The sequence below is a fragment of the Schistocerca americana genome, chromosome X (genome assembly GCF_021461395.2).
Source record: "Schistocerca americana isolate TAMUIC-IGC-003095 chromosome X, iqSchAmer2.1, whole genome shotgun sequence".
Lineage (NCBI taxonomy): Eukaryota > Metazoa > Arthropoda > Insecta > Orthoptera > Acrididae > Schistocerca > Schistocerca americana.
In genome coordinates, this window is record NC_060130.1 from 732,655,245 (window position 1) to 732,672,598 (window position 17,354).

The 17,354-nt window shown below is 42.1% G+C and overlaps 1 protein-coding gene across 2 annotated transcripts in view; it reads left to right on the forward strand.

Moving 5' to 3' along the window:
- Nucleotides 1-17,354, forward strand: part of LOC124555702 (protein Hook homolog 3-like) — a 185,081-nt gene that overhangs the window by 86,697 nt on the left and 81,030 nt on the right. For both annotated transcript variants that reach the window (XM_047129705.1, XM_047129706.1), the window contains exon 5: nucleotides 6,502-6,582. In XM_047129705.1, coding sequence (XP_046985661.1) covers nucleotides 6,502-6,582 — 81 coding nt within the window. The remainder of the gene's footprint in view (nucleotides 1-6,501; nucleotides 6,583-17,354) is intronic.

Genomic DNA, 17,354 nt, shown 5'->3' on the forward strand with positions numbered 1-17,354 from the left:
TCGAAATGAATATGGTGGTTACCTGGCTGGAAAGCATGCTCCACAACAGCTGATCGTTCCGTTTCTCCTCTTCTACAATTGCCCTTGTGCTCTTCCAAACGTTTTGAAACAGTTCTTTTAGTGGTACCCACATAAACATCTGCGTGGGATCCTATACACTCCCAGCTTTTTCCAATGGTTTGCGAGCGTCCTTGGCAGGCTTAAGGTATTCCTGTATCTTCCTGGTGGGCTTGTAAATTATGATAATATTCCGCTTCGTCAAGATCCTCCCTATTCTTTCCGCTGCATTTTTAACAAACGGCAGGAAAACCTTAGATTTTGCAGTAGCCTTTACGTCACTATGATTTCTGCGTGGCTGTCGCAATGTACGTTTTATTTGGGCAGAAGAATATCCGTTCTTCATTAGTGCATTGTGGAGATGTTCCATCTCAGTGTCGAGCAACTCATGTTCGCAAATATTTCTAGCTCTGTCCGCTAACGTCTTGATAAACTCCCCCCCCCCCCCCCCCACCTCTGTTGTGGGTGGTGGTTCGAATCCCAGTGCAAATAACGGTCCATGTGTGTGGGTTTGCGGTATACTGAGTGGCCCAAACCACCGTTTTCGCTTCTAAAAACAAGCACATCGAGGAAATGCAATTTGCCGTCTACCTCCTCCTCCATTGTAAACTGAATTCTCGAGTTTTACTATTCAGATGTTCGTGGAACCGGCTTAGTTCCTCCCTGCCATGTCTCCACAGCACAAACATGTCATCCACATATCGGAACCATACATTTGGTTTTTTGTTGGCAGTACCTTAGGCCTGTTCTTTGAATTCCTCCATAAAAGAGTTTGCAATTACAGGACTTAGGGGGCTTCCCATAGTCACGCCATCCGTTTGTTCATAAAACTGTTCATTTCACTTGAAGTATGTGGTCGTCAAACAACACTTAAACAGTTCTGAAATATCGGCAGGAAAAATTCGATCCAGCTGTTCCAATACATCATTAAGTGGAACCATGGTAAACAGTGATACCACATCGAAGCTGACCAATATGTCCTCTGGCTGTACCACTATGCCATTCAATCTGCTGATGAAATGTGTCTAATTCTTTATATAAGAGCCTGAATGGCCCATATGTGGTTTTAACAGTGAAGTCAAAAATTTGGCTAACGAGTAGGTGGGCGAACTAATGGCACTTAGTATCGGTCTTAACGGCACATTTTCTTTATGAATTTTGGGCAATCCATAAAGCCTCGGTGGTAGCGCAACAGAATTGCAGAGACCTTTCTGTACACTCTCTTCAATGGAGGACTTTTTTATTAACCGTGACACAGTTCTAAGAACACTGTTAGTGGGGTCCTTATCAACTTCCTATATGCTTGTGGATCCAGTAGATCAGTAATTTTACTCTGATAGTCGGCCACATCCATAACCACCGTTGAGCTTCCTTTGTCAGCTGGGAGAATCAAAATAGTATCGTTGTCATTCAGGAGGTTTAAAGCTCTTCTCTCACCCACAGTTATATTACTCTTTGGCGGTTTTGCATTGGCTAATATTCTCACTGTTTCTATACGGATTTCTTCAACTGTTACAGAACCCACACTGCGAATTCCTGCTTCTACACTGGCTATAATTTCTTCCGTGGGCCCAAAACGCGGACCAACAGCAAAATTTCCTCCCTTGGCAAGCACAGATGTCTCATCGTCAGATAACGAATTCGCTTTATGGATTGCCCAAAATTCATAAAGAAAATGTGCTGTTAAGGCCGATACTAAGTGCCATTGGTTTGCCCACCTACTTGTTAGCCAAGTTTCTGACTTCGCTGTTAAAACCACATGTGTGCCATTCGGGCTCTTATATAAAGAATTTGACACATTTCATCAGCAGATTGAATGGCATATTGGTCCAGCCGGAGGACATATTGGTCAGCTTTGATGTGGTATCGCTGTTTACCACGGTTCCACTTAATGATGTATTGGAACAGCTGGATTGAATTTTTCCTGCCGATATTTCAGAACTGTTTAAGTGTTGTTTGATGACTACATACTTCAAGTTGAATGAACAGTTTTATGAACAAATGGATGGCGTGTCTATGGGAAGCCCCCTAAATCCCGTAATCGCAAACTTTTTTATGGAGAAATTCGAAGAACAGGCAATAGGTACTGCCAACAAAAAACCAAATGTATGGTTCCGATACATGGACAACACATTTGTGCTGTGGAGACATGGCAGGGAGGAACTAAGCCAGTTCCACGAACATGTGAATAGTATAAATTTGAGAATTCAGTTTACAATGGAGGAGGAGGTAGATGGCAAATTACATTTCCTCGATGTGCTTGTTTTTAGAAACGAAAATGGTGGTTTGGGCCACTCAATATACCGCAAACCCAGGCACATGGACTGTTATTTGCACCAGAATTCGAACCACCACCACCACCAACAGAAGGGGGGGGGGGGGGGGGGGGGTGTTATCAAGACGTTAGCGGACAGAGCTAGAAATATTTGCGAACCTGAGTTGCTCGACACTGAGATGGAACATCTCCACAATGCACTAATGAAGAATGGATATTCTTATGCCCAAATAAAACGTACATTGCGACAGCCACGCAGAAATCATAGTGACGTAAAGGCTACTGCAAAATCTAAGGTTTTCCTGCCGTTTGTTAAAAATGCAGTGGAAAGAATAGGGAGGATCTTGATGAAGCGGAATATTACCATAATTTACAATCCCACCAGGAAGATACAGGAATGCCTTAAGCCTGCCAAGGACGCTCGCAAACCATTGGAAAAAGCTGGGAGTGTATATGATCCCACGCAGATGTTTATGTGGGTACCACTAAAAGAACTGTTTCAAAACGTTTGGAAGAGCACAAGGGCAATTGTAGAAGAGGAGAAACGGAACGATCAGCTGTTGTGGAGCATGCTTTCCAGCCAGGTAACCACCATATTCATTTCGAGGAGATGCAAGTACTAGCAGCCACAAGCAGATATTACAAAAGGCTCTACAGGGAGGTAATCAAAATCGCCAAACACCCTAATAATTTCAATCGAAATGAGCAGGGCGTGAAATTAAGCGGTATATGGATGCCGGTGTTGAAGAAGATGTGTACCGCCCATCCACTACTGGGTGATGGCAACGACTATCGATGGCAGCGGACAGTCGCCAATTGCACAGATGTTTTCAAAACACGCGACGTCATGCCTCAGCTCGGGAGTGCATGGACATGGAATTTAGCGGCAGTCAGTAGCAAGCCAGTGGGTGTGTTGGACCTTCCATCGAGCTACAGACCCCCTTGAAGATGTCGTCCACAGACGGGGACGAAACGTTGGGAATTGACACTGAATTCATCAGCTGACCACAGCATAACAGCCCAGATAACTATAATGGACCGTCTCAGTAGTACCATGTGGCTGTCCAGAGAGCAGTCTTCTTGCAAGCGTACATTCTCGTGACTACCGCTGCCAGCAGTCAAGTACATTGATAGGATTCCTGACAAGTCTTTCTGCATTACTGCAAAAGAAAAAATCTAGCCTCTCATAGATATATTACATGACCTCGTTCAGACTCAGTGAGGTGTTGATAATGGTGTCTTTGTCACCTTAAAGGCATTCTTGACTAATATCAACTCACCACACCCAATCTCAAAGATAACTAACACCCATAACCATTACAGTGTGTATTTAAAGAAAACCTGATTGCATCCTCTTAGTGTTGCTACTAGTGCCACCTCATGTCACTGGTGTGAAATTAGAGTAGATATCATCTCTCAGATGCAGAAACATGCCTACAAACTTCTGTTTACATCAAATAACTCCTCCTTGGTGTTGCGATTGTTTGTCCCCCCCCTCCCTCCCTCCCCTCCCCCTCCCATCAGTGTATGTGGGTTTTAAGTCACTAAGTAAAGCAGTCATCGATCTGAAGATTGTTTTGAACACCACATTGCTATACTAGGCATGGTCCTATTGAGGGTGGTATGCCATTGCCTACCTCAGGAACCTTTGTACTGACATACCCAGCTACTTATAGATGTATCTGTCTGACCCCATGGCTGAGTGGTCAGCATGTCTGACTGCCACGCAGTGGGTCTGGGTTTGATTCCCAGCTGGGTTGCAGATTTTCTCCACTCGGGGCCTATGTATTGTGTCCATAATCATCATCATCATCAACACACAAGTCACCCATTGTGGCGTCAACTGAAAAGACTCGCAACTTGACGGCCGAACTTCACTAGTTGGGGACTCCGGGCCATCAACGCGATACAGCCATTTCATTTCATGTCAGAAGGGATCTACAATTTAACGTGGATTCCAAACCACTGTGCAGTAGGCATTTTTCACATCAACTAACATTGCCAGAAGTGAAAGACATGATAAGTGAGAGATAAAAATCCTAATATTGACTGGAGATCGAACTCAAGACCTTCGGATTTATAGTCTGACACTTTACCACTGAGCCTACCAAACTGTTATTGTTTGATAAGAGAGCAACCGTAAAATAACTGCAGACCAACACACTAAGCTGATGATGAGCTGAGTTTGATGTGTATTTTGAGAGCGATTGTTTGAACTTATCCCATGATTTCTGTCAGTTGTAGAGTAGATGTCTCGTCAGTTTTTACTAAAATGAATAGTGAGTGACATGTGTTTGGTACATTCTCTATTTCACACTATACTAAATCTTTTTTCCCTTTGTATTTTAACTTATGTGTTGAATTGTTCATTTTTTGAGATGAGTGTGCCGGCCAGTGTGGCCGAGCGGTTTGAGGCGCTTCAGTGTGGAACCGCGCAACCACTACGGTCGCAGGTTCGAATCCTGCCTCAGACATGGCTGTGTATGATGTCCTTAGGTTAGTTAGTTTTAAGTAGTTCTAAGTTCTAGAGGACTGATGACCTCAGATGTTTAGTCCCATAGTGCTCAGAGCCATTTGAACCATTTGAGATGAGTGTGTGTCTGTGTGTGTGTGTGTGTGTGTGTGTGTGTGTGAGAGAGAGAGAGAGAGAGAGAGAGAGAGAGAGAGAGAGAGAGAGAGATCATGAATGTGGATGTGATTTTTCTGTCATGTGCATATGTGGACATGCTTACATGGGCATGTGCATACATGCATATGTCTATAAATGAATGATTTGATTCTTTTTACATGTTTTAATGTAACATTATCAACCTTTTCAACCATATTCTTGTTAAAGTATTTTATCTTAGCTAATAGACTGTTTTTATTACCCATTACTTTTATTCATGCTATATTCACTTCCTTTTTGAATAAATATTTTGTTATATCATTGTTTCTCGTATGCAATGATTTTTTTTATCAGTTCATTATGTGAATCTTGTTTGGAGGGTTAAAATCATGATTATTGATATAGATACTCTACAGGAGACTCTGTAACTCGAGTTCTGAAACTACTAGAGCACTATTAATTTCTAAAACTAAATGTTAATAGTTGGGGTGTCAGTGCGCCATAATTAAAATATATCGTTGTACAACACATAGTTCAGGAGATATGGTGTTATAAGCACTGAGATGCATCAAAAACTGCCCCATCATACATGATGTTTTAATTTATTACTTCTTTACAACTAACTCTGTTTGTAACAGACAGTATCCACACATATCACTTGATGTACTTGCGAAATTGTATCATTGTAGGCCACACAGTTCAGGAAATATGACATCATTAACATTGAGCCACATGAAAACGAAACTGCAAGATGAAATTTGCTAGAGGTACAAGGGAAATGTGTGTACAAATATGTGTGGAAGATATTAAATATATGTGACATGCATATGTGGACAAAACCATCGATAAAGAGCTCCTTGTAAACTCCTGGATCAATTTCAACCAAACTTGGTACACATATTACTTACTATCAGGAAAGAAATATTATGCGGGTAAGAACCAGCAACCTCCTATTGGGGCGTATGTGATAATGCAGAGAGAGGTGAGGGGAGGAGAAGATGGACGGAGAGAGAGAGAGAGAGAGAGAGAGAGAGAGAGAGAGAGAGAGAGAGAGAAAGAGAAAGAGAGAGAGAGAGAGAGAGAGAGAGAGAGAGGAGGAGGGGGGGGATGGATAGAAAAAAGTGAAGAGGAGGAGCTGCACAGAGAGAGAAGGGAGGAGGAGATGGACAGCAAAAAGGGGGGGGGGGGAGAACAAGATGGACGGAGAGAGTGGGAGGAAATGGACAAAGAGAAGGAGAAGGGAGAGAAGGGGATGGACTTGGGGGGGGGGGGGGATGGACAGAGAGGATCCACAGGAGATGGGCAAAGAAAAGATATAAATGAGGATCAGATGGACAGAGAGAGTGGAGAGGAGCAGAGAGCCGGAGATGATGGACTAATAGAAGATTGGAATAAATACATACCCGGTCAATGCCGGGTACTCTGCTAGTATGTCTTAAATTGTACCAAGGACATGCCCCTTTTGTTAGGTTATCATTTTGTGTATTGTGTATGTGGGTACTATGTTTTCCCATGTCTCCCATTGGTTTCTTTTACATTCAAGACATTGTTTTATTTTCAGGAGAAAAATGTGATGCTGCAGAGCTGGGGCGCTTGTTGCAGCTTATTTTGGGATGTGCAGTTAACTGCAACCAGAAGCAAGGTATTGTTGGATGCTTGTCTGCATAGTCATGTTATTACATGCAGATCGTGTTTGTAGTTTCATATTGTGTCTGCTCTTGATTCATAGTCCATAGTGATACTTAAGTCAACAGAAGATGTTTCAATTGTGAATACTGAATTTTTGGCATATAACTAGTACTTGTGATGCAGTGTTATATAAGTTCCTCAAAGAAAACAAAACATTATACTAAAACCAGGAATGTTAAATGTCAGAGTGAAATTAATGCTCAAAACAACAACAATCTGAATCCCACAGTGTAGGAATTTACTTCATTTTATGTGGATTACTAATGACCAAGGAAAAGGTGGCACATTAGTAGGAATCATCTGGACATTTGCATGTAATCATTTGGGAAAACTTTGGAAAACTCAAATATAGATGCCAGGATCATGTAAACATACGTGAATCCTCATTATATGAACAGTTTTTGTATTTTGAGATATATTTTAGCCTCTTACAATTACAAGGGGCATTTAGTAAGTAATACAACACTTTTTTTTTCCTCAGCCGATTCTGGTTGAAAAATGCAGAATTTGTTGTGGAATATCATGGAATATTCCCACTTCAGCCCCTGTAGTTTCATGACATTTCAGTTGGTGTTAGCACTACACATAGTCTTCAAAATGGTGTCTGTAACAGAGGTGCTTTCCAATCAGAGAGCTGCTATTGAACTTCTTTTGGCAGAAAACCAGAGCATCACAGATATTCATAGGCACTTGCAGAATGTCTAAGGAGACCTGGCAGTAAACAAAAGCTACTGAGTCATAGGGCAAGGCGTCTGTCATCATCGCAACAAGGTTGCGCAAACCTGTTTGATCTTTCGCATGTTGTCCGGCCCCACATAGATGTGACTCTGGCAGTGCTGGAATGCATGAACACTCTCACTTGAGGTTATCAGCAAATCACAAACAAACACCTCACTGCTCAAAAGGATGTCTGTTGGTAGCGTTGACACACTTGTCCACCAGCTGGAGTACTCAAAGATGTGTGCCCACTGGGTTGCTTGCCATCTAATAGAAGTCCATAAAGAGCAACGAAGGACCACCTGTGCAGAATTGCTTGCACATTATGAGGCTTATCATGACAACTTTTTCTCAAACATCTTCACAGGCGATGAAACGTGGGTTCATCACTTCAAAACGGCAATCCGTGGAGTGATGCCACACCACTTCTTCCCTGAAGAAAAAGTTCGAACCCGCCCCCTCAGCTGGTCAAATCATGGCAATGGTCTTCTGGGACTCTGAAGGGGTTATGCTGTTTGATATCCTCCCTCATGGTGCAACAACCAACTCTGAAGTGTATTGTACTATCCTCAGGAAATTTAAAAAACGACTTCACCTTGTTTGTCACCACAAAAATCCAAACTAACTCCTCCTCCTCCATGACAACGCAAGGCTTCACACAAGTCTGCGCATCCAAGAGGAGCTCACAGCACTTCGTTGTACTGTTCTTTCTCATTCACCCTATAACCCAATTTCACACCTTCTGACTTTCACCTGTTTGACCCAATGAAGGATGCACTCAGCATGTGGGTGATGGGGTGGTTATTGATGCAGCAAGACGTTTGCTCTGACGTCGACCAGTAGAGTGATACCATATGGGTATACAAGCCCATCCGGAAAGGTGGCATAAGCCCTTCACAGTTAATTGAGGTTATGCTGAAAAATAGGGTTTTGTAGTCAGAAGACTGGGGAATAATATGATGTATTGGAATCCTGATTAAACCAACCTGCTTTCAGAATAAATGTGTTGTATACTTATTGAACATCCCTTGTATAATCCTGTGTGATGTGTGTCCTCTGCTATGCTGTTGTGGTATAGCGTGTGATACTTATTAATTAGACCAATTCCTTTGTCCTGCAGTTATTTAACATTTATTATTTTTGAAAGGTTCTGGAACTTACTTATTTATGCCATGTTCTAATTTGATAGAACATTTTTCGTGGGTGTATGTAAGAGCACTGTCTGCTGAGGTGGGGAGCACAGGGTTGTCTGTACTATTGTGTGTGCTTAACCTGTGATTACTGTGGATGAGTTAATTCGTCATGCTCCACCACTCCCTAGGTGCTGTGGATGTGTTCAAGTACAACCTCTGTGTTTTCCTTAAGTGCTATTGATGTGTTGATGTATCCAGTTCCACTAGTTATCTCATTGCTTTTGATGAACTTAAGTGCGCTTAGCTGAAGGTACCTGCATCCTCTAGATGTGTTTACACCCAATGCTGAACTTCTGCACCATTATTCTAGATATTTTCAGAATTCCAGGTGCATAGTTCGAGAGTGCATCTACATTTTCTGCTACGGTCCATCTCTGTAGATTTCAACTTTGTGTTGCGCGTTTTTGTCAGTATTAACTTTGCGTTCATCTTTTCTGTGAGAGAAATGTCACGTCACTGTGGTTACATAGATAAAAAGCTCCTGGTGACTCACTAGCAGTGAAAGCAAGTGTCAATTGTCTGATGTCTATAGCAGTGACGAGTCTTCAACAGAATCTCAGAGTAACAGTCCTCAGCGATGTACATCAGCTGGTACAGCACACTGGTTGATGCTTCCATAAGAGGTGTGGTCAGCAGATATTCAGAATCCAAAGGATCAGAAAATGATAGCAAAACACTTCGGAAAAGAGTGTGCCATCACAGCATCGCTTTGATGAGTTGGCTTCAGGGCACAAATATCAACTGGCTAATGACTCAACCATTCTCTCATTTTTTATAATATTCCTGTCAGAAGACCTGTTCTGTTTTATAGCAGACAAAATAAATCGATTTTACAAGTACACCATGGCAAATACTCGTGAATCTGTGCGTTCTCGAGTTTCAAGGTGGACTGATACTGGATTTTAGGAACTTTATTGTTTTGTTGCTATTTGTCTTCTGATGGCTCAACTTAAAAAGCTGAAGATAAGTGGTTATTCTACATCTACATTTATACTCCGCAAGCCACCCAACGGTGTGTGGCGGAGGGCACTTTACGTGCCACTGTCATTACCTCCCTTTCCTGTTCCAGTCGCGTATGGTTCGCGGGAAGAATGACTGTCTGAAAGCCTCCGTGCGCACTCTAATCTCTCTAATTTTACATTCGTGATCTCCTCGGGAAGTATAAGTAGGGGGAAGCAATATATTAGATACCTCATCCAGAAACGCACCCTCTCGAAACCTTGCGAGCAAGCTACACCGCGATGCAGAGCGCCTCTCTTGCAGAGTCTGCCACTTGAGTTTGTTAAACATCTCTGTAACGCTATCACGGTTACCAAATAACCCTGTGACGAAACGCGCCGCTCTTCTTTGGATCTTCTCTATCTCCTCCGTCAACCTGATCTGGTAGGGATCCCACACTGATGAGCAATACTCAAGTATAGATCGAACGAGTGTTTTGTAAGCCACCTCCTTTGTTGATGGACTACATTTTCTAAGGACTCTCCCAATGAATCTCAACCTGGTACCCGCCTTACCAACAATTAATCTTATATGATCATTCCACTTCAAATCGTTCCGTACGCATACTCCCAGATATTTTACAGAAGTAACTGCTACCATTGTTTGTTCCGCTATCATATAATCATACAATAAAGGATCCTTCTTTCTATGTATTCGCAATACATTACATTTGTCTATGTTAAGGGTCAGTTGCCACTCCCTGCACCAAGTGCCTATCCGCTGCAGATCTTCCTGCATTTCGCTACAATTTTCTAATGCTGCAACTTCTCTGTATACTACAGCATCATCCGCGAAAAGCTGCATGGAACTTCCGACACTATCTACTAGGTCATTTATATATATTGTGAAAAGCAATGGTCCCATAACACTCCCCTGTGGCACGCCAGAGGTTACTTTAACGTCTGTAGACGTCTCTCCATTGATAACAACATGCTGTGTTCTGTTTGCTAAAAACTCTTCAATCCAGCCACACAGCTGGTCTGTTATTCCGTAGGCTCTTACTCTGTTTATCAGGCGACAGTGCGGACATGTATCGAACGCCTTCCGGAAGTCAAGAAAAATAGCATCTACCTGGGAGCCTGTATCTAATATTTTCTGGGTCTCACGAACAAATAAAGCGAGTTGGGTCTCACACGATCGCTGTTTCCGGAATCCATGTTGATTCCTACATAGTAGATTCTGGGTTTCCAAAAACGACATGATACTCGAGCAAAAAACATGTTCTAAAATTATACAACAGATCGACGTCAGAGATATAGGTCTATAGTTTTGCGCATCTGCTCGACGACCCTTCTTGAAGACTGGGACTACCTGTGCTCTTTTCCAATCATTTGGAACCTTCCATTCCTCTAGAGACTTGCGGTACACGACTGTTAGAAAGGGGGCAAGTTCTTTCGCGTACTCTGTGTAGAATCGAATTGGTATCCTGTCAGGTCCAGTGGACTTTCCTCTGTTGAGTGATTCCAGTTGCTTTTCTATTCCTTGGACACTTATTTCGATGTCAGCCATTTTTTCGTTTGTGTGAGGATTTAGAGAAGGAACTGCAGTGCGGTCTTCCTCTGTGAAACAGCTTTGGAAAAAGGTGTTTAGTATTTCAGCTTTACGCGTGTCATCCTCTGTTTCAATACCATCATCATCCCGGAGTGTCTGGATATGCTGTTTCGAGCCACTTACTGATTTAACGTAAGACCAGAACTTCCTAGGATTTTCTGTCAAGTCGGTACATAGAATTTTACTTTCGAATTCACTGAACACTTCACGCATAGCCCTCCTTACGCTAACTTTGACATCGTTTAGCTTCTGTTTGTCTGAGAGGTTTTGGCTGCGTTTAAACTTGGAGTGAAGCTCTCTTTGCTTTCGCAGTAGTTTCCTAACTTTGTTGTTGTACCACGGTGGGTTTTTCCCGTCCCTCACAGTTTTACTCAGCACGTACCTGTCTAAAACGCATTTTACGATTGCCTTGAACCTTTTCCATAAACAATCAACATTGTCAGTGTCGGAACAGGAATTTTCGTTTTGATCTGTTAGGTAGTCTGAAATCTGCCTTCTATTACTCTTGCTAAACAGATAAACCTTCCTCCCTTTTTTTTATATTCCTATCAACTTCCATATTCAGGGATGCTGCAACGGCCTTATGATCACTGATTCCCTGTTCTACAATTACAGAGTCGAAAAGTTCGGGTCTGTTTGTTATCAGTAGGTCCAAGATGTTATCTCCACGAGTCGGTTCTCTGTTTAATTGCTTGAGGTAATTTTCGGATAGTGCACTCAGTATAATGTCACTCGATGCTCTGTCCCTACCACCCGTCCTAAACATCTGAGTGTCCCAGTCTATATCTGGTAAATTGAAATCTCCACCTAAGACTATAACATGCTGAGAAAATTTATGTGAAATGTATTCCAAATTTTCTCTCAGTTGTTCTGCCACTAATGCTGCTGAGTCAGGAGGTCGGTAAAAGGAGCCAACTATTAACCTAGCTCGGTTGCTGAGTGTAACCTCCACCCATAATAATTCACAGGAACTATCCAGTTCTACTTCACTACAGGATAAACTACTACTAACAGCGACGAACACTCCACCACCGGTTGCATGCAATCTATCCTTTCTAAACACCGTCTGTACCTTTGTAAAAATTTCGCCAGAATTTGTCTCTGGCTTCAGCCAGCTTTCTGTACCTATAACGATTTCAGCTTCGGTGCTTTCTATCAGCGCTTGAAGTTCCGGTACTTTACCAACGCAGCTTCGACAGTTTACAATTACAATACCGATTGCTGCTTGTTCCCCGCATGTCCTGACTTTGCCCCGCACCCGTTGAGGCTGTTGCCCTTTCTGTACTTGCCCAAGGCCATCTAACCTAAAAAACTGCCCAGCCCACGCCACACAACCCCTGCTACCCGTGTAGCCCCTTGTTGCGTGTAGTGGACTCCTGACCTATCCAGCGGAACCCGAAACCCCATCACCCTATGGCGCAAGTCGAGGAATCTGCAGCCCACACGGTCGCAGAACCGTCTCAGCCTCTGATTCAGACCCTCCACTCGGCTCTGTACCAAAGGTCCGCAGTCAGTCCTGTCGACGATGCTGCAGATGGTGAGCTCTGATTTCACCCCGCTAGCGAGACTGGCAGTCTTCACCAAATCAGATAGCCGCCGGAAGCCAGAGAGGATTTCCTCCGATCTATAGCGACACACATCATTGGTGCCGACATGAGCGACCACCTGCAGATGGGTGCACTCTGTACCCTTCATGGCATCCGGAAGGACCCTTTCCACATCTGGAATGACTCCCCCTGGTATGCACACGGAGTGCACATTGGTTTTCTTCCCCTCTCTTGCTGCCATATCCCTAAGGGGCCCCATTACGCGCCTGACGTTGGAGCTCCCAACTACCAGTAAGCCCACCCTCTGTGACCGCCCAGATCTTGCAGACTGAGGGGCAACCTCTGGAACAGGACAAGCAGCCACGTCAGGCCAAAGATCAGTATCAGCTTGAGACAGAGCCTGAAACCGGTTCGTCAGACAAACTGGAGAGGCCTTCCGTTCAGCCCTCCGGAATGTCTTTCGCCCCCTGCCACCCACACCTTGAGACGACCTCCCACTCTACCACAGGTGAGGGATCAACCTCAATTCGGGCAGTATCCCAGGCAACCACAGTCGTAGTCCGATCGGGGGATGCGTGGGACGAGCTGGCCGTCCCCGACAAACCCCCATCTGGACCCCCACAGTGATGCCCATTGGCAACAGCCTCAAGCTGTGTGTTGTTCTATAGATATACTTTTAACACTCCAGTTTTCAGCAAAATTATGTGCTGAGACCAGGGGAGGCCACGACGCTAGAATCAAGGATTTACTTCAAACTTTGCACGCTTTTTTTAGTCCATTAGGACAAGATAATGTGCAAGTAGTAAGACGTAATACTTAGACAATTTCGAGAAAATCACAATAGAAGTACTGCGCGGCGGTGATGTCCAGGTGCATTGCGACCATCGGCCACGCTCCGTAAGCGGTAGATCGCAGGGTCAAGTCCCTCTCATCTTTTTCTTTAATTTATACTTTTCCAACACTGATCATATTATTTCAAGGATATTACATTTGAAAGGTAGTATGATGAAAAGATACGTGTATTTGCATGAACTTTTATTGAATTTCCAATGTTATGTGGATGTCTACTAATTTTTGTTGTTACAACAAATCTGGCCAGCCGCGGTGGCCGAGCAGTTCTAGGCGCCTCAGTCCGGAACCACGCGACTGCTACGGTCGCAGGTTCGAAACCTGCCTCGGGGATGGATGTGTGTGATATCCTTAGGTTAGTTAGGTTTAAGTAGTTCTAAGTTCTAGGGGACTGATGACCTCAGAAGTTAAGTCCCGTAGTGCTCAGAGCCATTTGAACCATTTTTTGTTAAAACCAAGCAAAACAATCACAGGTGCTCGTTATCAAATGCAATTAATGCATTTGAACAGAGCATTAAGGGGGGAAGTTGATGAAAAACACCCACTATTTTAAAAATGCACTAAATCCACAGTTTTGGAGGTAAGGCAATGAAATTTTGTACCACACTTTACATGAAAGTAACACATTTACATATAAAATCATTTGATTATATATATTCAACTTTTTTTTTAATGAAATTTGAAGTTTTATTTTCAAAAAATAATGTATGTTCCTTTTTCTCAGAAAGTATTCAAGAGATTTCTGCAAAAATTTCTCTGTTTCATCTCTTTATATGTTGTAATCTTCTCTCATGAGGTTTTTGGAATAGGTCAAATAGGAGAATTTTAATAATTTTTAATTATAATTCCACAAGTACAACTTTAAATTCATGCAAAATTCCAAGCACTTTACCCCATATCTTTGCTTGCAATCAGAATTTCAAAATTTGCTCTTCAGACATTTATTAGGTTTACAGAAATATGTGTACAAAATTTCATAATTCTAGTATTCATAGAATCTGAGGGAAAGGTACATAAACTTTAGAAAACAAACTTTTCAGGAAACACAATTTAAAGTTCAACCTAACTTTCTTCCTTATGTCACTTCTTCCTAAGGCACCAGATTTGTACTCTAGGTCATCTTTTCCTTCAAGGCATCTCTTCTGGTTTCTTATTGTCTGTCTTCTTTCCTTTACCAGGTCTCCAACTGACTTTTCTGCTGCAGAGACGCACTGTAAATCTATTTTTCTCAGGATGTCTTGAGTAAAATTTCCTACCTTGAAGCCTATTCTTTCTAATACCTTCATCCTCCCGACATTCCCATCATTAAATACAATAACTCCATCGTAGGTTGCAATTCTGACAACTGTAGCAGATTCAAATAAGTTTTTAGGGCATCATTTCCATATGAGTGAATTTAGAGACTCATTTGGATTTTGGGTTTTGCCATGAACACACTTTTTGAGAAGTGTAGGATTGGCCAGAAACCTGTAAGTGGGCTTGACAAGATCCAGGATACAATTTGGAAGCCTCTCCTTGTGAATGTAGGGGTTGTTATCCCTCTGAGCTTGAAGTGCTGCTGTAAAACATCGGTGTGGCAGGGAGGCCGTGTCACACTTTTAATTAATTTTTCAGCCACTTCGGACGCGATTTCAACATTAAAACTGTGGGAACTTATTGTCCATGAGTACTAACAAAGAAAAAAATAGATCGAAAATTGACATTTTTGGTCAATTTCATCAACGTCCCCCGTTAAAGGACAAATGGCTGCAATACAGCTAGAGGCACAATAAAGTGAGTTTGCAGCACAACAATGCTTGACCCCACGTTGCAAAAGAGGTCAAAACATACTTGGAAATGTTAAAATGGGAAGTCCTACCCCACCCGCTGTATTCTCCAGACACTGCTTCTTCTGACTACCACATGTTTAGATCAACGGGGCATGGCCTGGCTGACCAACACTTCCGATCTCATGAAGAAGTCGCAGATTGGATCAATTCGTGGATTGCTTCAAAAGAGGAACAATTTTTTTGACTTGGAATTCGTACACTGCCTGAAAGATGGGAGAAAGTAGTGGCCAGCGATGGAAAATGATACATGTGTAACCAATTTGTTACATTAAAGTCTCAAATGTTGGGGAAGAAATGGTGAAGCAAAGTTGTTCACCTTATAGGAATTTTGTTCTTCTTCTTCTTCTTCTTCTTCTTCTTTTTATTTTTTATTTTTTATTTTTTTAAAAGTTCATGTGATGATTTGCAGCACATTTAGTCCACATCAGAAGCTTTACACAGTGAAAGTCTCTTGTTCTTCAAAGGTCGATTATTTTTGAAACAATTTATTCCATCAATGTAAAGTAGATTGTGAGTAAAGGCATTTGTACTGCGTGGCTGTCAGACTGGGTATATTTTTGCAACAACAGAAATTGGGTTCCACAATTTTGAGAAAAGGCCATTTAGATCATATTTGAAACAGAGACTTACTCTGAAGTTGATAGTGGTAATCTATCCCAGACCTATTCATCTGGCTTCACAACCACACAACAGCCCCATGTGGCACGGTTTGTGACAACAGGCGCAAAATGCCATAGCTGCAGAGGTATCTGAAATTAGAAGAAACTGAGTTTAAGTCAACTGACAAAATAGTTACTATCAAGTGATTTTGAGAAATGTGGATGTTTACCACATATAACGAGATACAAATTGTTGAAACAGAGAAGACTGACAGAAATATTGGTGAAAAAATCAATAAACCACAATGTATTATAGATTGTTAGATGCTACTGAACTCAGTAAGATTAACATGTTTTTCTGTTTTTGTGTTCTGGATTAATATTTTAAATGATCATGTGGCATCAATGGCCGGAATGCCCCATCCAGGGAAGTTTGGCTGCCGGGTTGCAAGTCTTATTTCAGATGACGCCACATTGGGTGACTTGCATGTCGGCGATGATGAAATGATGATGAGGACAACACAACACACAGTCCACGAGGAGAGAAAAATATTCATCTTGGCTGGGAATTGAACCCTGGCCCGCTGCATGGTAGGCAGCACGTACCAGGTGATGCAGTTTTTAAATGGTTATGATCTCCACATGTTGGTTACAGGGCACTCGCGGAGTTTCACTTGTCTTTGCTTAGGGAAGTTGTAGAAAAATATGCAACAGAACAGAGAAAAGCTAGCAGAGGAATGTGCTCCAATGACAAGAAACCTCTAAAACTTACAAGGAGGCATTTTCTGTATGATATTGTGAGTGAGCATTCAAAGTAAAATTCACTAATATGCTGATGTGTGGCTTCTACAAAACAGAATGTGTGCCAGGAAAACAGATACCAATGCAAAACTTGCAATGTACCACTATGTGTTGTACCAGGTTTCAAGACTTACCAGACAAGGAAGCATTATTAATCATTGGAAAGTAAAAATGGTTGTTTCAATGATTTGACACTTCTGAATAAATTATTCAAGAAAAGAAAAAACCAAGGAATACAAAAATTAAAGAAAGACAATATAAAAAAGTGATTTTTAATTTTGTCAGTGTCAGTCCAAAGCTGAGTATCACAAAAAATGATAGGAAATAGAAACACTGGGAGTAAAAATTATTCAAGCAGTTCCTTCAGATGAAGCACATTGCAGCAAGTATTCAAATGCTTCAAGTTTCTGAGTCTGAAGCACCTCTCCAGATGATGAAATATGCTGGTAACAAACAGATATGGTATTTCATGTGCTACAATATCAAGTAAATACACAGGATTAATTCTGCCAGTTAAACAAAAACTACTCATATTCGTCACTTTAAAATGTGATGAAATTATTCCAGCATGGCAGAAACAATTACATTCAGGAATCCTGATTTTTTGGCTGTGAAACTTTCCCAAGGACATAAGGAGGTT